The sequence below is a fragment of the Lynx canadensis genome, chromosome E1 (genome assembly GCF_007474595.2).
Source record: "Lynx canadensis isolate LIC74 chromosome E1, mLynCan4.pri.v2, whole genome shotgun sequence".
Classification (NCBI taxonomy): Eukaryota; Metazoa; Chordata; class Mammalia; order Carnivora; family Felidae; genus Lynx; species Lynx canadensis.
The window spans coordinates 26,613,140-26,634,407 of record NC_044316.2 but is presented as its reverse complement, the minus strand read 5'-3'; the positions used below and the strand labels follow the sequence as shown (position 1 = coordinate 26,634,407).

General features: G+C 40.9%; 1 protein-coding gene across 1 annotated transcript in view; it reads right to left on the bottom strand.

The window, feature by feature from the left end:
• Positions 1-449: 449 nt before the first annotated feature.
• The window catches only part of TUBD1 (tubulin delta 1), a 32,868-nt gene continuing 12,049 nt past the window's right edge, over positions 450-21,268 (bottom strand). The window contains 7 exon segments of the mRNA XM_030296715.1: positions 450-736; positions 739-767; positions 2,611-2,707; positions 2,710-2,758; positions 2,760-2,794; positions 4,842-4,982; positions 16,199-16,363. Coding sequence (XP_030152575.1) covers positions 666-736; positions 739-767; positions 2,611-2,707; positions 2,710-2,758; positions 2,760-2,794; positions 4,842-4,982; positions 16,199-16,363 — 587 coding nt within the window. The 3' untranslated portion in view covers positions 450-665.

Genomic DNA, 21,268 nt, shown 5'->3' with positions numbered 1-21,268 from the left:
ATGACTTCACTCATATGAGGACTTTAAGAGACAAAACAGATGAACATAAAGGAAGGGAAACAAAAATAATATAAAAACAGGGAGGGGTACAAAACATAGAGACTCATAAATATGGAGAACAAACTGAGGGTTACTGGAGGGATTGTGGAAGGGGGAATGGGCTAAATAGGTAAGGGGCACTAAGGAATCTATTCCTGAAATCATTGTTGCACTATATGCTAATTTGGATGTAAATTAAAAAAAAATTAAAATAAAATAAAATGAAATAAAGGTTTTCCTCCTGGGGCGCCTGGTGGCTCAGCCAGTCAAGCATCTGACTTCGGCTCAGGGTTGTGATCTTGCGGTTTGTGAGTTCGAGCCCCACATTGGGCTCTGTGCTGACAGCTCAGAGCCTGGAACCTGCTTCGGATTCTGTGTCTCCCTCTCTCTCTGCCCCTCCCATGCTCATACTCTGTCTGGTATCTCTCAATAATAAATAAATGTTAAAAAAAAAATTAAAAAAAAAGTTTTCCTCCTTTTCTGTGGTTATGGTATGCCAAAGGAAACAGCATTCACCTTTGTTACTTTAACAGGTAGGGATCTGAACACCTTACAGAAAAAGTAATATTGAAAAATTGTTTAGCCCCCAAAATGACCTAGGGTACTTTTTCCTCCTCTGTTGGCGATCAGAGATTGCAGTAACTGGCAACAACTTGTTCCAACAATGTGAAACTGTCCAGAAAGTCCTCTTCTTCATTCCAAATTTTGTGTACTGATGAATGTAGGCTCTGATGAAAGAAACAGAAAATGTAAAATAAAAAAAATCTCAGAGAAATTAGTAACTCCTAAATCAAACCATAAATAGAACTGTCCTAATTCATGAATAATTGAAGATGGAAGAATCTCTTAAATGTCTTATATTTGTTTCAAACATTTATTCCAAAGATTAGTAAACTTGAAAGTTTATGTCAAGCTCCCCGCCTTTTAGTATCCAAGAGAGTGACAGTAAGAAGCACATAGAAAAAGAAGCTTATTCAGATTTGGTTATCTAACCAAGCACATATTGAACACCCTACAGAGATGACTGGGTTCAATACAAACTCTAAAAGGTGCCTGAGAATTTTTACCTAAGGCTTGAAAATGCATTAATTTAGTGCTAGGAATGAAGTGAAGTCTCCCAAGTATTTTTCAGACATTTACTTTGCAGTTATACCAGGTGGTTCTTTTATACCCGTACCCTCCAAATGTTCTGAGGTAGGACAAATATTAAAAGAATGTCAGGGGCAGACATGGATTAAATTGATGTAATAAGAGCTGCTGCCATTTAAGGGGAGTGGGAAGTGAACAAAATCAGAAAAAGGACAGAGTTCACTGCTGTCCTTTTGGACGGGGCTTGTGGAATAGCCACGCGTGGAAAGGGGGAGCCCTTGGGAATCCTGGATAATCAAAGTAGATAGAGGCCTTGCCAATTAATACGAGGAATTCTGCTTTGACAAGTAATTGTGGCAGAGGTCAGGAGACCTGATAACTCATTTCTTAGGATCAAGCAGACATTTTGTAGTGGCAAATGGAGTTAAACTTGCAATATTTCTTGCTGAACAAGATCAGGATCTCTTCCATTCTTCCAAGGATCTTATTTTGGAATACTATTTTATTGTCCCAGCCTTATAATGAAATTTCTACTTTAATTTCATTTCATTTGGAAACTACTCCTTTTATCAACAAGAGTTAACAGCAATGTGGTAGGTATTCTTACATGATTATCTCACTTAATCCTCGCTACATATCCTCTTATTTTGGACCCATTGTGCAGAAAAGAAAATGATGCCTGAAGTAACACGACTGAATTTCACACCTACAAAGTAAGCCATGCTTACTCCATGTTGTAGGTTGAATGTTTGCGTTCCCCCAAAATTCATACATTAAAATCTTACCCCCAAGGTGATAGTATTAGGAGGTGAGGCCTTTGGAAGGTGATAGGTCATGAAGGTGGAGCCCTCATGAATGGAATCAGTGCCCTTTTAAAAGAGGCCTATGAAAGATCTTTGCCTCTTTGGCCATTTGAGGACACAGGGAAAGACATCACCTATGAACCAGGAAGTAGCTCCTCAGTAGACATCAACTCTGCCAGCACTATTTAATTTGGACTTCCTAGCCTCTAGAACTGTGAGAAATAAATTTCTGTTGTTTATAAGATATGCAGTCTGTGCTATTTTTTGTTAGAGCAAATCAAACAGACTAAGACATTCCAGATCCTGCTTTCTGTTTTAAGATTTATATTCCTAAGGGTAGAAAGACTTGTAGATTTCTGGGCACCTGGGTGGCTCAGTCGGATAAGCATCCGACTTTTGATTTTGGTTCAGGTCATGATCTTTCAGTTTGTGAGATTAAGCCCCCCATCAGGATTTGTGCTGAGGGTACGGGGCCTGCTTGGGATTCTCTCTTTCTCTTTCTCTTTTCTCTCTTATTCTCCTTTCTCTCTTCTCTTTCTCTTTCTCTTTCTCTCTCTCTCTCTCTCTCCTGCCCCTCCCCTGCTCACATACACTCTCTATAAATAATAAATAAGTAAATAAGTAAGTAAATAATAATAAATAATACGAAGAAAGGTTTGTAGATTTATTTTTTACTTACTTGAAGCAAACAATATTCCATGCTTTGCCCACAATCGTATCAAGTGGCTTTAGTAAGAACTGGCTATTGCTGACCAATGCTGCAGACTTCTCATATTGCTAAATGCTCGCTGGGTTTTCCACACATTGAAAGCATTAACAGGCGCTATACCAAGAAGTATAGAGTGCTGGATCTTTAAATCCTCCTAGAGTAAAACAACATTAAGCCATTGTTCATACCATAAATCATTAATTTTGGAACAAATTAATAAACAGATTTTTCTATTTTAATATTTAACCAGAAATCTTTTGTTTTACCTATTTAAAACTAGTTTATAGTGCTTTTAGATAAATGACCCATAGTCATTGTAAAAAAAATAGTAGTAATTCACACCACTCAGAGAAGTATTAAGAAGAAAATTTAAGTCAACTGAACAGGTGAAATGTCACCATCCAGAGAAGATTGTGAACATTGTGTTGACCCTCTTGTGTATATGATTTTACACACACGCTGTTCTGTAATCTGTTTTCATTCACCAGTATGGTGTAAAACCTCTTTTTCATGTCAATAAATATCACTCATATTTAAAGCCTTAGTATGTGAATATACCATAATTTATTTAACACATTTCCTACTGTTGGGCATTTAGGTTGTTTTCCATCATTTTTGTGTGAAAGATACTACAGTGAATACCTTTGCAAGAACCCTCTCTGTACCTGATGTCATTTGTTGTGGGTAAATTTTTGGAAGTTTGATTACTTTATATATCCTCTTATTAATTCTCTTGATTTAGAATCTAAAATGAAGACTATGAAGAAAACGTTCTGAGGTAGGAGAAAGTATACCATCTGATGGACCTGAAATGATCTCTCTTTAGTTTCACTTTTTTATCTAAGGTGCATTACAGGGACTAGATTATTTGGTCTTGTTTCTATCATAGCTAGAAGCAAGCCAATTTGATACTGCTAAAATCTATCAAATAAGGATAATACAAAACCTGGAGATTCGCCATAGAAACAAACTAATAAGAGTACTGCTCTTTGAACCTCCTGAAAATTTTGTAACAAAATGCTTGTCACAGAGATCCTAGTTGTGCTACATTACTGTTATCCCCTTCTTTAGTAACAGAGCTCCCCAATTTTAACTGTGCTCATGACACCCCTGCAGCTAGTTGAGCACAAGATTCAGTCCCAATCAAAGCTATTCAACCATGAGTGTGGTGTGCGACCCTAGGAAAAGGCAGCATACCCTCCTTTGCTCATTCCTATGTGATTGATGGCTGAAGCTCAAACAGATGTCTTGACCATGAGGAGGAAGCCATGGGACACCTGGGTGGCTCAGTTGGCTGAGTGTCCTACTTTATCTCGGTCATGACTCTCACGGTTTATGAATCGGGCCACTTGTCAGGCTCTGTGCTGAGCAGCTCAGAGCCTGGAGCCCCGCTTCAGATTCTGTCTCCCTCTCTCTGGCCCTTCTCCTGCTTGCACCCTGTGTCTCTCCCTCTCAAAATTATAAACATTAAAAAATTAAAAAAAAAAAAAAACAAAAAAAAAAAAAAAAACAAGAGGAGAAGCCATAAGGTGAGGACAGAAAGAATTTAATCTATATCTTGTTTCAACCACTTCTATTTTTTTGGTGGTCCAGTTACATATTACTGATACAATGCTTCACTTTGCTACTAAAAACACAGTTATTATTTTCCTTTCTTTAAAAATAAATTCGGGGGAGGCTGGGTGGCTCAGTCGGTTGATGCATCCAACTTCAGCTCAGGTCATGATCTCCATGGTCTGTGGGTTTGAGCCCTGCCTTGGGCTCTGTGATGACAGCTCAGAGCCTGGAGCCTGCTTCGGATCCTATGTCTCCCTCCTCTTCTCTCTGCCCCTCCCCCACTCATGCTCTGTCTCTCTCTGCCAAAAATAAATAAACATTAAAAAATTTAATAAAATAGATTCAGGGACTTCCTTTTTTCCTAAAATTTTTTATTTTTTTGAGAGAGTACAAGAGGGGGAGGGGCAGAGTGAGAGGGAGACACAGAATCTGAAGCAAGGTTCCAGGCTCCAGCTGTCCACACAGAGCCTAACATTGGGCTCGAACTCATGAGATCATGACCTAAGCCAAAGTCCAACGCTTAACTGACTGAGCCACTCAGGCACCCCAGGGGAGGAACTTCCTTTAAAAAACAAATGAAAAAAACGTGTACCATGTATATGAGCAAAATGTACATCTTAATTTTCACCTTAACTTCTGCTTACCCAGATCTGCACTATGCACATCTTTCCCACGAAGGATGACCAAGTTAGCAATGGAAGTGTTAAAATGAAGCTCCCTGTTGAGAGACACTTTACCAAGAGTAGGAAGTCCTGATAAAGGAGGCCGAACCTGCCAATCAATACCTACCAAAGGAAAAAAAGCAAGAAATTTTATAAATCACTTTGAGCAACAAGAGAAAGATGTATTATGGCAGGTATATTTTACATATATATATATATATATATATTTTCAATGTTTATTTATTTTTGGGACAGAGAGAGACAGAGCATGAACGGGGGAGGGGCAGAGAGAGAGGGAGACACAGAATTGGAAACAGGCTCCAGGCTCTGAGCCATCAGCCCGAGCCTGACTCGGGGCTCGAACTCACGGATCCGCGAGATCGTGACCTGGCTGAAGTCGGACGCTTAAACCGACTTGCGCCACCCAGGCGCCCTCCATACATATTCTTTTTGATAAGTAAAAAAAAATTTTTTAATGTTTTTATTTATTTTTGAGAGAGAGAGACAGAGCATGAGCAGGGGAGGGGCAGAGAGAGGAGGGAGACACAGGATCTGAAGCAGGCTCCAGGCTCTGAGCTGTCAGCACAGAGCCCAATGCAGGGCTCAAAACCCACTAACCGTGAATCATGACCTTAGTCCAAATGGACGCTTAACCGACTGAGCCACCCAGGCTCCCCCAAAAGTCGTTTTTTTTTCTACTAAATGTTAAAATTTTTACCTGGTTTGACCAAAATGAGTCAAACTATTAAGTCCCGAGAAAGGATGAAATACTCTGCATAGGGTGTTCAAGGATGGTGGTAGGTGCATACAATGGATTTCTACTCAGGATAAAAGAAACTACTGATACACATAACAAAACAACATGGACACATCTCAAGAGCATTATGCTAAGTGAAACGAGTTTGACTCAAAAAAATTACGTAATGGATGATTCCTTTATAGGACATTTCTGAAATAGGCAAAACATGGGAACAAAATTCAAATCAGTAGTTGCCAGAGGCTGGAGTGGAGGGAAGAGACTGCCTACAAAGGAGCATGAAGGAACTTTTTGGGATGATGGAAATACTCTATCTCAGTTGTCATAGAGGTTACTAAAGTTTGTCAAATTCATAGAACTATACACCTAAAAAGGGTGAACTTTGCTCTATATGCCTGTATGAACAAACAAAATTCATACCAAAAATGTTAAGGGATGTAGAAACACAAAACAAAAACAGGATTGAAAATTGACTGGTCATAGGGAAATATTAAGAAAATACTTTAAAAAGTTTTTTTTCTTAAATATTTATTTTGAGAGGGTGAGTGCGAGCAGGGGAGGTGCAAAGAGAGAAGGGGACAGAGGATCCAAAGAGGGCTCTGCGCTGACAGCAGTGAGTCCAGTTTCAGGGCTTGAACTCATGAACTGTGAGATCATTACCTGAGCTGAAGTGGAAGCTCAAACAACCGAGCCACCCAGGTGCCCCTAAGAAAATACTCTTAAATTATACATAGGATAGGGATAAAATTCAGTGTTCATAACAGACTTATTTCAGCAAACAGAGAAAATAAAACAAACCAAAAATTTTGGCATGCTGAACTCAGTAAGAAGACAAGCCAATTTAAGAATTAGAAAGATGTTTGAATAAACAATTTCACCAAAAAAGATAATCAAACAACTCTAACCGATCACATTAAAAGATGCTCAACATCACTGTCATTAGGAAAATGCAAATTGAGGGGCATGTGGTGGTTTCAGTCCGTTAAGTGTCTGACTCTTGATTTGGCTTAGGTCAGGATCTCACAGTTTGTGATATCGAGCCCCACATTGGGCTCTGTGCTGACAGTGTGGAGCCAGCATGGGATTCTCTCACTTCCCTCTCTCTATGCCCCTCCCCTGCTCTCTTTCTTTCCCAAAATAATAAATAAACATTCAAATGTAAATTGAGGGGCACCTGGGTGGCTCAGTAGGTTGAGTCCGATTTTGGCTCAGGTCACAGTCTCATGGTTCATGAGTTCGAGCCCTGTGTTGGGCTCTGTGCTGACAGCTCAGAGCCTGGAGCCTCTTCGGATTCTGTGTCTCCCTCTCTCTGCCCCTCTCCTGCTTGTGTTCTATCTGTCTCTCCCTCTCTCAAAAACAAATAAACATTAAAATTTAAAAAAAAATGCAAACTGAAACCACAAGGAGACACTACTTCATACCTATTAGAATGGCTATAATCAAGAAGACTAACAATATCAGATGTTGGCAAGGATGTGGAAAAACTGAAACCCTCTTAAACTGTTGGTGGGAATGTAAATGGTGCAGCCACTTTGGAAGGGTTTAGCAGTTTTACAAAATGTTAAATACATACTTATCCTTTGACCCAGCAATGCTACTCCTAGGTATATAATCAAGAGATTGATGGGGTACCTGGGTGGCTCAGTCGGTTGAGCGTCTGCCTTTGGCTCAGGTTTGTGGGTCTGAGCCCCACATCAGGATTGCTACTCTCAGCACAGAACCCACTTGAATCCTCTGCCTCCCTCTGTCTGCCCTCCCCCACTTTCATTCTCTCTCAAAAATAAATATTTAAAAAGTTAAAAAAAGATTAAAAACATATGTGTACACAAAAACTGTACACAGATGCACACAGCAGCATTATTCGTAACAGATACAAAGTGAAAACAAGCCAAACGTCCAGTCAAACTGTTGGACATCTAATTTTTTTTTAATTTTTTTTTTAACGTTTATTTATTTTGAGACAGAGAGAGATAGAGCATGAACGGGGGAGGGTCAGAGAGAGAGGGAGACACAGAATCTGAAACAGGCTCCAGCTCTGAGCTGTCAGCACAGAGCCCGACGCGGGGCTCAAAGAGTTGGACGCTTAGCCGAGTGAGCCACCCAGGCGCCCCTCAACTGTTGGACATCTAAATAAAACGTCATATGTCCATCTGATGGAATACTATCAGCAATGCAACAAACAGAGTTGAACTACTGATACATACTACAATGTGGATACCTCAAAGACCTTAAGTGAAAAAGATCAGGCCAAAAGACTATTATTGTATATTCATTTATATGATATGTCCAAAATGGCAGGTCTGTAAGGACAGAAAGCACACCAGTGGTCATTTGGACGGGGGGTAAAAATGGGAAGCTGACTCAAAATGAATACAATGAACTTTCTGGAGTGATTGAAACGTTCTACAGTTGGCCTGTGATAATGATTGCACAACTCTGCAAAGTTATGAAAAAAATCACTGAATTGTACACTTATCAATAGGTGTATGTGGTATATAATCACACCTCAGTAAAAATATTTAAAAATTATGACACGCTGGGGCACCTGGGTGGCTCGTTGGTTGAGCGTCAGACTTCGGCTCAGTTATGATCTCACAGTTTGTGGTTTGAGCCCCGCATTGGGCTCTGTGCTGACAGCTCAGAGCCTGGGCCTGCTTCAGATTCTGTCTCCCATCTCTCTCTTGCCCCTCCCCACTGACACTCTGTCTCCTCGCTCTCAAAAATAAATAAAAAATTAAAAAAAATTAAAAAAAAATTATGGACATGCTATAAAAGCTGTACTTTGTAGATAATTCATCACTCTATATTACTCAGAAATAAAAGGTAATAAACTCTATCTAAAAGTTACAAAAATAAAAAAAAAATGAAGCCATTCTAAAGTTAGGCCCTTGAAAATTAATGTTCAAAAAGTGAAAAGGGGAAAAAAAAGTGAGAAGGGAAAAGTTAAGCAAATAAAATTAAAATGAGAAGAGAAGTAACCAAAAAAAGCATTATCGGAAATAAAAATAAATCCAGATGGTGTAAAAAATTAAACATTAAATATAAACTATAAAAATGCTGGAAAATACTAAGGAATATTTATATCTCAGGGCAAAGCTCAGAATCTATAACTAGGAAGATATATGGGTTTGCTGACATAAAAATGTAAAACCTCCATATGATGAAAAATACCACACAAAAGACAAAAATGATGGACAAAAATACTTGAAACCCATGTGACAAAAAAGGGTATAAATCCATAATATTATTTTCCTTCCAAGACACCACTGATTATAAGAAAAAAGATTATCAAATTATGTCAATTATTCACTTAGATTATTAAATTTATACTTATTGAAATAGTTCTTTTAGAGTAAATTAGGTTTGGATTTTTAAAAATTAGATCATTCTTGAACATCCATAAAAAATATATGTAACAAAATAAATTGGTTAAAGTTTTCCTAAAATGTTTTCACATTCAGTGGCTTTATCACTTTTGACTCAGCATTAATGATGCCAATGTTTTTCACCCATTATTATTCTCTGTCCCTCCAGAACATCTTTAAGGGAATCCATGAAACACTAAGTCACTGGCTCCTAAATTAGCTTTCCTATCCTGTGGAGCACCACTGCCTTTGACTCCTGATCAAGGAATGTTGTTAAACTTGTCTGTTCGGCATGATTAACTGCCTCTTCTGTACTGTAGCATAAAACTAAAGGTTTATTTTCTAGAGAGGATATGATTGAGGGTCTCTGGTCTGGAGAACACAAGGCAGAGTTAAGGGTAAGGAACTAGACAGATCAAGCAAAACTCAGAAAAACCATGACCCCTCTCCTCCCCTCTCCCTAGAACCCTTGGGCTTTGCCTAAACCTTCTGAACAGAAAATTCAACACAGGAGACAGGCAAAGAGAATATCCAGGATGACAAGTGTACCCTGGTTAGAGAGGGCAAAAAGTCCAGATTAAAGCAGAGCAGATGGCTTTAGGAGAGATTTCTTAAAGAAGATGAAACTGATACAATATTTGAACTTATCAAGAAAAAAATTCAGGGTACCTTGGTGGCTCAGTCAACTGAACATCCAACTCTTGGTTTTGGCTCACAGTTAGTGATTTCGAGCCCCACATCAGGCTCTGTATTGACAGTGCAGAGCCTACTTGGGATTCTCTGTCTCCCTCTCTTTCTCCTCTGCCCCTTCCATGGTCATGCTCTCTCTCACTCAAAAATAAATAAACATTGTTTAAAAAAGTTCTTAGGGTATTTCTAATACACAACTATATTTGAAAACCATATTTAAAAAAAAATATAAGGGATGCCTAGCTGGCTCAGTGAGTGGAGCATGTGACTATCATGGGGATGTGAGCTTGAGCCCCATGTCGGATACAGAGATTACTTAAAAAAAGTAAAAGAACATCTTTTTTTTTTAATTTTTTTTTTTTTAACATTTATTTATTTTTGAGACAGCATGAACAGGGGAGGGCAGAGAGAGAAGGAGACACAGAATCGGAAGCAGGCTCCAGGCTCTGGGCCATAAAGCCCAGAGCCTGACGCGGGGCTCGAACTCACGGACCGCAAGATCGTGACCTGAGCTGAAGTCAGACGCTCAACCGACTGAGCCACCCAGGTGCCCCAAAAGAACATCTTTTAAAAAAGAAAAAAAATTAGATAAGTTATTCAACTTAGGACTGAATTGACAGGTACACAGAAAATGTAAGCAAACAAGAAACAAGGCAATTATTAACTCCAGAGAAAAGAAAAAAACTATACAGGAAAGGAAAGTAATTACAGGTACTACATGGCTCAGTTGTGAATAGCATTTACTTGGTCACAATAATGTAAAGCTGAATACTGCTTTAACCCAATGATGACACTACTATGTTGGAAGGGTGGGAAGACAGAAGGGTGTTTGCAGGGTTTACATTGTGGGAAAAAGCTAAATCCTAACCTTCCACATTTTGGAAGTAAATAGGTAATACCTAAACAATTGAAAAATCAATAGATGGCAATGAAGAGATAAACACAGTAAAAGAACCAGCAAAAAAGTTTGAAAATGGTTGCTCCTGGGAAGGAGAAAATACAGGAATTTTATGGAATGATTGTTTTAAACAACTGGCTTTGTAGAATTACTTGACTCTTTAATCTATGTGCACATAATAAATTATGACACATATATAGTAGAAAACTATGTAGCCATTAAAAAGAATAAGGCATGTCCAAATTTAATGAATTGGAAAGAAGTCCACAAATATTGTTATATTGAAAAAAAGCTATAGAGCAAAAATACTATAATGTGATGCCACTTTTATTTAAATTTTTACGTTTATTTTTGAGAGACAGTGTGAGTGGGGGAGGAGCAAAAAGAGAGGGAGACACAGAATCCAAGGCAGGCTCAGGCTCTGTGCTGACGGCTCAAAGCCTGAGCCGTCAGCACAGAGCCTGATGCAGGGCTTGAATTCATGAACCATGAGATCATGACCTGAGCTGAAGTCAGACGTTCAACCGACTAAGCCACCCAGGTACCCCATTTTTATTTTTTTTAAAGTTTACTTATTTATATTTGATAGACAGAGTGGAAGAGGAGTAGAAAGAGAGGGGGAGAGAGAGAATCCCAAGCAGACTCCACACTGTCTGTGCAGAGCCCCGCACAGGGCTTGATTTCACAAACCTGTGAGATTATGCATGACCTGAGCCAAAATCAAGAGTCAGGCACTTAACCAACTGAGCCACCAGGGCGCCCCAAGCATGCAATTCTTGATCTTGGGTTTGTGATATTGAGTCCCATGTTGGGGGTAGAGTTTACTTAAAACAAACAAACAAACAAACAAACAAAATTGTAATTTAGCTTGACTCAAAGAGCTAAGCCAAAGCCATGAAAAATTATTCCCATGTCTTATATTTTCATCAGGAGACTGCCAGGATGTGCCCTGCTGAATTGTTATGGACCCATGACTTCTTTGTGCCTTCCGTTTCCCCCTTTTAAGGGGGCTGTCTACCAGTTATGCTATGCCTGGTCCACCATGGTCTACTGATTGGAGGCAGGGGGAAGAACTGTACTCAAAGAGCTATACTCAAAAAATCTCACCTGAGGAGTGTAAATCCACCATACCTGGACCTGCTTTTAGATGATAAGATTCTGGAATTTAGCTTGATGTGCTATACGGAAATAACTTTTGAAGCCTTTGTGAGGGGTTAGGTCTATTCTCCATATGGGAAGATGTGATTTAGTAGGGGACAGAGGGTGGAGTGGTAGCCAGCCTCCAAGATGAATGCCACTGATCTTCCCTCTGATACTGAAGCCCTTGTATGGTCCCCTCCCACATGCATAGGGCTGACCTTAATAAGCAAAAGGATGGTATAGAAATGATGTCGTGTGGGGGGCACCTGACTGGTTCAGTCAGAAGAGTATGGGACTCTTAATCTCAGGATCATGAGTTTAAGCCCTACATTGTGGGTAGAGATTACTTAAGTAAAAATAAAACTAGGGGCACCTAGGGGGCTCAGTCCGTTAAGCGTCCGACTCTTGATTTCAGCTCAGGTCATGATCTCACAGTGAGTAGGATGGAGCCCCACAGAGGGTTCTGTGCTGACAGTGTGGAGTGTCTCCCTCCCTCTCTCTCTGCCCCTCCCCTGCTTGTGTGTGTGTGTGTGTGTGTGTGTGTGTGTGCGTGCGCGCGCGTGTGTGTGTGTGTGTTTCTCTCTCAAAATAAATAAACTTTAAATTTTTTTTTTAACGTTTTATTTATTTTTGAGACAGAGAGAGACAGAGCATGAACGGGGCAGGGGCAGAGAGAGAGGGAGACACAGAATCAGAAGCAGGCTCCAGGCTCCGAGCCATCAGCCCAGAGCCCGATGCAGGGCTCGAACTCACGGACCGTGAGATCGTGACCTGAGCTGAAGTCGGATGCTTAACCGACTGAGCCACCCAGGCGCCCCTCAAAATAAATAAACTTTAAAAAAATAAAAAGGGACATTTGGGTCGCTCAGTTGGTTAAGCGTCTGACTTCAGCTCAGGTAATGATCTCATGGTTCATGAGTTCGAGCCCCGTGTCGGGCTCTGTGCTGACAGCTCAGAGCCTGGAGCCTGCTTCGGATTCTGTCTCCCTCTCTCTCTGTCCCTCCGCCACTTGCCTTCTGTCTTTCTCTCTCTCTCAAATATATATAAACATTAAAAAATAAATAAAATAAATAAAACTAAAAAAAAAAAATATAAAAAAGATGGCATGTGACTTCCAAAGCTAAGTCATAAAAGACACTGTAACTTCTGCCTGGCCCCCTCTGGGATCACTCATTCCTTCTGTTGCTAGGACATATGGAAACAGATAAATGGCTGATAGTGATATTAATAGGGTCAATCTTCAGATGGAGTCGTCTGGTAATATACAAAGATTTTTAATGCTATTTGTTTCAACCTGGTTAGTACATAAATATATTTATTCATATATCTTCACATATATGAAGATATTTATATGTTCAAAGCTCTACCTATAACTATGAAGAAATGTTGATACTCAGAGTCCCGCATGAGAAAATGACTAAGCAAACTGTGTTTTACTGACCTAAGAGAGTTCAAAGCAGCATGTCTTCTACTATACTCTGAGAAACAGTGTGTTGTTCCTTGAGATATTAACAGGTATTACTAGAAAAATGGGTACTGAGGCCAAAAAATTGGGGAAGCATTACTTTAAGATGTGAACTTCCTATTTATCTTCAAACCTCAGACACTATAATCTAAAATCTATAAGGTTTAGGGGCGCCTGGGTGGCGCAGTCGGTTAAGCGTCCGACTTCAGCCAGGTCACAATCTCGCGGTCCGTGAGTTCGAGCCCCGCGTCTGGCTCTGGGCTGATGGCTCAGAGCCTGGAGCCTGTTTCCGATTCTGTGTCTCCCTCTCTCTCTGCCCCTCCCCTGTTCATGCTCTGTCTCTCTCTGTCCCAAAAATAAATAAACGTTGAAAAAAAAAAATTAAAAAAAAAAAAAAATAATAAAATCTATAAGGTTTCACTAGTAAGTAAATGTAGAAGAAATCCACTTTCATATTATTGAAACCTAAATTGTTGTTATTTGTGGTAAAATATATGCTACTAAAATAATACATAGTGGTGATTTCTAGTTAGACATGACAGACGGAACATCAGCTTGTCATAAACAAGAAAAAAGGGAAGAGAAGAGGAGACAATAGCAAAAAAACTTTGGAATCTGGAAAGCAAATGAATCAGTGGTGACTGACTTAGCAAGCAGGGGAAGCTTAGAATGTCTGCCCACAGTGGAGAGGTCCTGGGAGCAGGCCAGCCACTTCTAAAAGAGGAGAAGACAAGAGGATTTAGTTAAAAATGTGTATGAGGGGCACCTGGGTGGCTCAGTTGGTGGAGCGTCCGCCCAATTTCACCTCAGGTCATGATCTCACGGTTCATGAGTTTAAGCCCCACATCGGGCTTGCTGCTGTCAGCACAGAGCCCACTTTGGATCCTGTGTCCCCTATTTCTCTCTGCCCCTCCCCTCCCCCTCTCCTACTCATGCTCTCTCTCAAAAATAAAATAAACTTAAAAATAAATAAAAATAAAAATCTGTATGAGAAGTGGTGAGAACCCTAGACCCTTCCCCACTCCCTGCAGCAGAGGGAGTGTCCCCCCTTCATCCTAAAAGGCTTCTGCTCCAGAAAGGCTAAACCAGTCAGGCTCTGGCCTCAGTAAAACTACCTGCTGGGCCCTACGTTCCAGGCTCTGAAGGTACAACAGTAAACAAAACAGAATCCCTGCCCTAATAAAACTTACATTCTACTAAGCTCAATGGAAGATCCACATTAAGGAATTACAGAATTCCAGGGACAAAAAGGAAATCCTAAAAGATCCAAGAGAAAACAAAACAGGATTAGGAATCAGATTGATGTGAGACTTCTCGTGCATGTGTGTGTGTGTGTGTATAGCAGTGGTATAAGAAGATTCAATTCTCAATTTCACATTAGGAAGGCAATTGGTAAACCTAGAACCTAGAACACAAAATAAGTAATAATATAAGCAAGATACTTAGAAATATGGAGGCAAATTCCAGAAGAGACAGCCAAAACCATTGACAGTATTTTCATCTGGGTAGTGGGGAAGTATAGGCCAGGGAGCTGCTCTTTTCCTCATTATAAATACATACTGGACAATTACTTGGCTTTATCTAAAAAAATTGAGATATGATTTACATGCGATGCAAAGTAAAGATATAAGTATACACTTAGATGAGTTTTGACTATTTGATTTTTTTTAAGTTTATTTATTTATTTTGAGAGAGAGAGAGTGTGTGTGCACAAGCTGAAGAGGGGCAGAGAGAGAGAGAGAGAGAGAGAGAGAGAGAGAATCCTAAGCAGGCTTGGTGCTGTCAATGAGAGGCTCATCTCACAAACCATGAGATCATGACCTGAGCTGAAATCAAGAATCAGATGCTTAACCAAGTGAGCCACCCAGGCGCCCCTTGACTATTTGATAAAAAAAATTTTTTTTAATATTTATTTATTTTTGAAAGAGACAGAGCATGAGTGGGGGAAGGGCAGGGAGCGAGGGAGACACAGAATCTGAAGCAGGCTCCAGGCTCCAAGCTGTCAGCAACAGAGCCTGATGTGGGGCTCAAATTCACCAACTGTGAGATCGTGACCTGGGCCAAAGTTGGATGCTTAACTGACTAAGCCACCCAGGCACCCCAGACTATTTGATCTTTTAAAAAAATTTTTTTTCTTTTAATGTTCACTTATTTTTGAGAGAGAAAGACAGAGAGAGAGAGAGGCGCAAGTAGGGGAGGGGCAGAGAGAGACAGAGACACAGAATCTGAAGCAGTCTCCAGGCTCTGAGCTGTCAGCACAGAGCCCAACGCAGTGCTCGAACTCACAAACCGTGAGATCATGACCTGAGGTGAAGTCGGACGCTTAACCAACTGAGCCACCCATGTGCCCCTGATTTTTTAAATATTATGTTCATATATTACTTTGATAAAAATAAAATAAAATAAAATAGGGGCACCTGGCTGGCTCAATCAATTGAGTGTGCGACTCTTGACCTCAGAGTAATGAGTGCGAGCTCCCTGTTGGGTACGGAGATTACTAAAAATCAATCAATCAATCAATCAATCAATCAACAAAACTTAAAAAAATGTTAAACTCCTCTGAAAATTTTTTTCATTTTTGGTTAATGAAACTGTGCAGTGATTAAGCAGTCCTCCTGGGATGTCCTGGTAAGTTTTTGCAGGAACCTCCCTGACCAGAAGTCACCATTATTTCAACTCGCCCAAGCCAGTTTATACTGAGAACTCCAGTGCAGGCTCTTTTCCCAGTTTGTGGCTTGCATGTTTTTAAAATACCCGTTACTGGGGCGCCTGGGTGGCTCAGTCGGTTGGGCGGCCGACTTCGGCTCAGGTCATGATCTCTCGGTCCGTGAGTTCGAGCCCCGCGTCGGGCTCTGTGCTGACAGCTCGGAGCCTGGAGCCTGTTTCAGATTCTGTGTCTCCCTCTCTCTGACCCTCCCCCATTCATGTTCTGTCTCTCTGTGTCTCAAAAATAAATAAACGTTAAAAAATAAATAAATAAATAAATAAATAAATAAATAAAAAATAAAATAAAATACCCGTTACCTTCTTCCATTTTCGAATTAGAAATGAGCATCTGTCTCAGGTGCTTGAGGAGGCCAGCCCAAGTAAACGTACTGTAAGCCAGTGAGTTCTCAGACATCTGAGGAATGTTACGAATACCCAGCATCTTGAATTCAGGATGGGGGACTAAATTCTCCATTAACTCTCCTGTAAAGAAAAAAACCTGGACTGAATTTTTAAATTCCACAATGTTTCCATTGACCCTTACACAGCTATGGTTAGATGGTTTGGGGGGCCAAATATGTTTTCTCCACCAAGGCCAGAATTGCTTAAATTTAAAAATGTAAATAAAATTTCAGAGACAATGTCTATTTCAGATCACATATTTGCTTCATTTTGGCACCTATTTTAGCTTGAGTGAGAAAACATACTTTGACAAAAAGGAAACAAGAATGTAGAAGCTAAGAAACTGGAAATATGAACAAAATATGTAGCTACACCCCAGGAATCTAAGTGAGCATCAGAGCTAATATGCTTTTATCATCATTCATATCCACTAAATATTCCTTTAGAAAATTTTCTAGATCTCTTATTTATTTTATCTGGTTAAAGGATAAGCAGGGCATGTTAAAGCAAATTCTACTAGGGAAAAAAGACAAGATTAGTGATTCCTGAAGACAGGAATACACCTATCTTTAGAAACATATTTGTAATGAAACAGGATTATGGAAAAAAGCTAATTTGTTTTGCATTCAGAGCTGTTTTATATATTTTTGGGAAAAAACTTGAGAAAAGAGAAAAATATATTATTATAACAACATGAAATATAAATTTTGTAACACTGAGTGCAAACTCATCCTATATCCTAAAGAAAAGAACAAATTTTGACACAAACATCTGCAAAGTTTTGCACAAATTGATCTTATGACTAGTGGACTTTCCTCTAAACATGAATCTTTTTTTTTTTTTTTAATGTTTATTCATTTTGAGATGTGCACTAGGGAGCGCACAAGTTGGGGAGGGGCACAGAGAAGGAAACAGAATCCCAAGCAGGCTCTGCACCTCTGCACCATCACAGCAGAGCCTGATGTGGGGCTCGAATTCACAAACCATGAGATCATGACCTGAGCTGTGATCAAGAGTTGGATGCTTAACTGACTGCACCACCCAGGCACCCCTGAACATAAGAGTCCTTTAATGCAAAATACCTACAGCTGAATTTTATTGCATAGCACAAACAATAGTCAACAAATATAGCCTGAGCACTGACACATGAATGATCATTCTTTAGAAAGGTAATTAATGATCTACCTTTAAATTTTTTTATTTATTTTTATTTTTTTGAGAGTGAGAGAAAGAGCAAAGGAGGAGCAGAGGAAGGGGGAGGGAGAGAATCCCAAGCAGGCTCCATGCTCAGCACGGAGCCTGACATGGAGCTCTATCTCAGGACCCTGAGATCATGAACTGAGCTGAAATCTAGAATTGGATGCTCAAGCAACTGAGCCACCCAGCCTCCCCAACACATGAATTATTAACGGTCACAATCTACTTTTCCCTCCAGCCTTCTTGTTTACCTACTCTCATTTTTAACCATGCCAAGACCTTGTTAAGACCCTATTATGGACTGAAGGTTTGTTCCCCCCTCAAATTCATATGTTTGAAATCCTAACCCCCAAGATGATGGTATGGTAAGGGTGGAATCCTCAGAAATGGGATTAGTGCCCTTCTAAAAGGGGCCCCACAGAACTCTCTAGCACCCCCTGCCATGTGAGGACACAGTGAGAAGATGGCCATCTAAGAACCAAGAAGAAGGACCTCACCAGACACTGTACCTACTGGTGCCTTGATCTTGGACTTTCCAGCCTTCAGAACCATGAGAAACAATGTTATGTTCTAAATAAGTTACTTAGTAAATAGCACTTTTGTTATAGCAACCTAAATGGACTAAGACAAACTAATCCATGGACCTCCTGCCTTCTCAGTCCATCAGTCTTCCCCTTGCTTCACTTCTTTTCTAACCCAGCTATTTGCCCCTGTCTCTTCATCAAATCTTTTTTTTTTTTTCAACGTTTATTTATTTTTGGGACAGAGAGAGACAGAGCATGAACGGGGGAGGGGCAGAGAGAGAGGGAGACACAGAATCGGAAACAGGCTCCAGGCTCTGAGCCGTCAGCCCAGAGCCCGACGCGGGGCTCGAACTCACGGACCGCGAGATCGTGACCTGGCTGAAGTCGGATGCTTAACCGACTGCGCCACCCAGGCGCCCCTTCATCAAATCTTCTTAAGTGAAAGTCCAATCTTGGACCAGCCCCACTCCTCACATTCTCTGTTGCTGTCAGAGCATTGCTGTAGAAAGTCACCCCACATCACAGACTGGGGCCCCTCAGAATTTAGATGCCCACTAATGCTGATGCTTTCTTGTAAAGGTGACATCTCCTCAAACACCTGAATGGAGCCATGTGGGTATCTGAGGTCATTTAGTACAGAGACTCTGAGGCACAACAGACATATCTGAGAAAAAGCATGGAGGCCAATGTGGCTAGAAGAGAGAGAGCAGGATATAAGGTCAAGAAAGCAATGGAAACCAGACAGAACAAAACCTTGCATGTGATTCCAATTACTTTGGCTTTAACTCTGGGTGAGATGGGAAACCTCTTGAAAGTTTTGAATAAGAGAGTAACAGGATCTAATGGGATTTAACCTTTTAGACAAGTAAAGCCAGAGTTCAGTCTGGCTGCTACACTTTAGAAAAGGCTGTGGGCTGGCAAAGGTTGAAGCGGGAAGACCAGGTAAACTTCCAGCTAACTTATCACGTGACATTTCCATTAAGATACGGCAAAGGCACCTCACACTCAACATGTTTAAGACCCACCTCTTTCTTTGCCCCACACTATGCCCCACAAACCAGATCTTTTTTTAGTGTCCCCAGATCCAGCAAACATCACTACAGACTACACTGTTTTGTAACCCAGGGCCCCATGACTTATGCTCTGCACCTCCCTTTCTGTCATTTTCCAGATCCAATCCATCACCTGGTCCTCTGCATTTTACTCCACCCCCAATTTCTCTCAAATCTATCCTCTTTATCTCAATGTGTTTAGTCTCATTTAGCAAGGACCTGTTATATGAGAGGCATTGTTCTGAGGATAGCAGACACAGTGGTGAGCAAGGTAGACAAGGCCTTACTTTCACAGAGCTTCTATTCTAGTGGTTAGAAACAAAGAACAGGGGCATCTGAGTGGCTCGGTTGGTTGAGTGTCCAACTCTTGATTTCCACTCAGGTCATGATCCCAGGGTTGTGGGATAGAGCCCCGCATCAAGCTCTGTGCTGAGCCTACTTAAGATCCTCCCTCTCTCCTTCTGCCCCTGTCCCATGCTGGTGTGTGCTCTCTCTCCCTCTTGAAAGAAAGAAAGAAAGAAAGAAAGAAAGAAAGAAAGAAAGAAAGAATAAAAGAGGTAATAAATGAACAAAACAATGTCAGAAAGTAATAAATGGTGGGAAGGAAACAAACAGGATGATATTATAGGTGCTCACTCCTCAAATAGGATCATGGAAGGCCATTTTAAGAAGGTAACAGTGAGCTGAGACTTGAAAGATGAAAGGGAAATGGTCAGGAGAATACTCCTGGTAGAGGGAGAAGGAAGTTAATGAGGACAGCAAGAACGGACACCCTGGTGAGAATGAGCTGGGCTATATGATATGTAATGAGGCCCCTGAGGCTCTGTTCATGAACAGGGGAGAATGGCAGGAAAGAAGGGAAACTGGAAGACAGAAGATAAACCACATACAATGGAGGCAATTATAGACTTTCCTGTAAGAAAACTGGATCTAAGATTTAAATTAAAAAAATTTTTGGGGCGCCTGGGTGGCGCAGTCGGTTAAGCGTCCGACTTCAGCCAGGTCACGATCTCGCGGTCCGTGAGTTCGAGCCCCGCGTCCGGCTCTGGGCTGATGGCTCGGAGCCTGGAGCCTGTTTCCGATGCTGTGTCTCCTTCTCTCTCTGCCCCTCCCCCGTTCATGCTCTGTCTCTCTCTGTCCCAAAAAAATAAATAAAATGTTGAAAAAAAAAATTAAATTAAAAAAATTTTTTTTTGTTTATTTATTTATTTTGAGAGAGACAGAGACAGAGTGAGCAGGGGAGGGGCAGAGACAGAGGGAGAGAGAGGATCCCAAGCAGGCTCCACATCATCAGCACAGAGCCCGATGCGGGCTTGAACCCATGAAACTGTGAGATCATGACATGAGCCGAAACAGAGAGTCGGATGCTTAACCGACTGAACCACCTAAGTGCCCCTAAAAAACTTTTTAAAAATATTTACTTTTGAGAGACAGAGAGACAGAGACAGAGAGAGAGACAGAGAGACAGAGAGAATGAATGGGGGAGGGGGAGCAAGAGAAGGGGACAGAGGATCTGAAGTGGGCTCTGTGCTGACAGCCCGATGCAGGGCTCAAACTCTTGAACCATGAAACCATGGCCTGAGCCAAAGTCAGATGCTTAACCGACTGAGCTACCCAGGTGCCTCTGGATCTAAGATTAAAAAAAAAAAAATTAAAAAAAAATTTTTTTTAACGTTTATTCATTTTTGAGAGACAGAGAGAGACAGAGTATGAGCAGGGAAGGGGCAGAGAGAGAGGGAGACACAGAATCTGAAGCAGTCTCCAGGCTCTGAGCTGTCAGCACAGAGCCTGACACGGGGCTCGAACTCACGAACTGCGAGATCATGATCTGAGCCGAAGTCGGACACTCAACCGACTGAGCCACCCAGGAGCCCCCCTCCCCCAATTTTTTTTAATGTTTATTTATTCGAGAGAGAGAGAGAGAGAGAGAGGATGAGTGGGGGAGGGGCAGAGAGAGAGGGAGACACCGAATCTGAAGCAGGCTCCAGGCTCTGAGTTGTCAGTACAGAGCCGGACGCGGGGCTCGAACTCACAAACTGTGAAATCATGACCTGAGCCAAAGTCAGATGCTTAACCAACTGAGCCACCCAGGCCCCTGCATCTAAGATTTTAAAACTGAGTAACTGAGGGAGTGAGAAAGAAATGAGCTTCTGGGGGAAAGCTCTCTGTTTTAGACACATTATGTTTGGGATGTCCATGAAATGTGTACATAT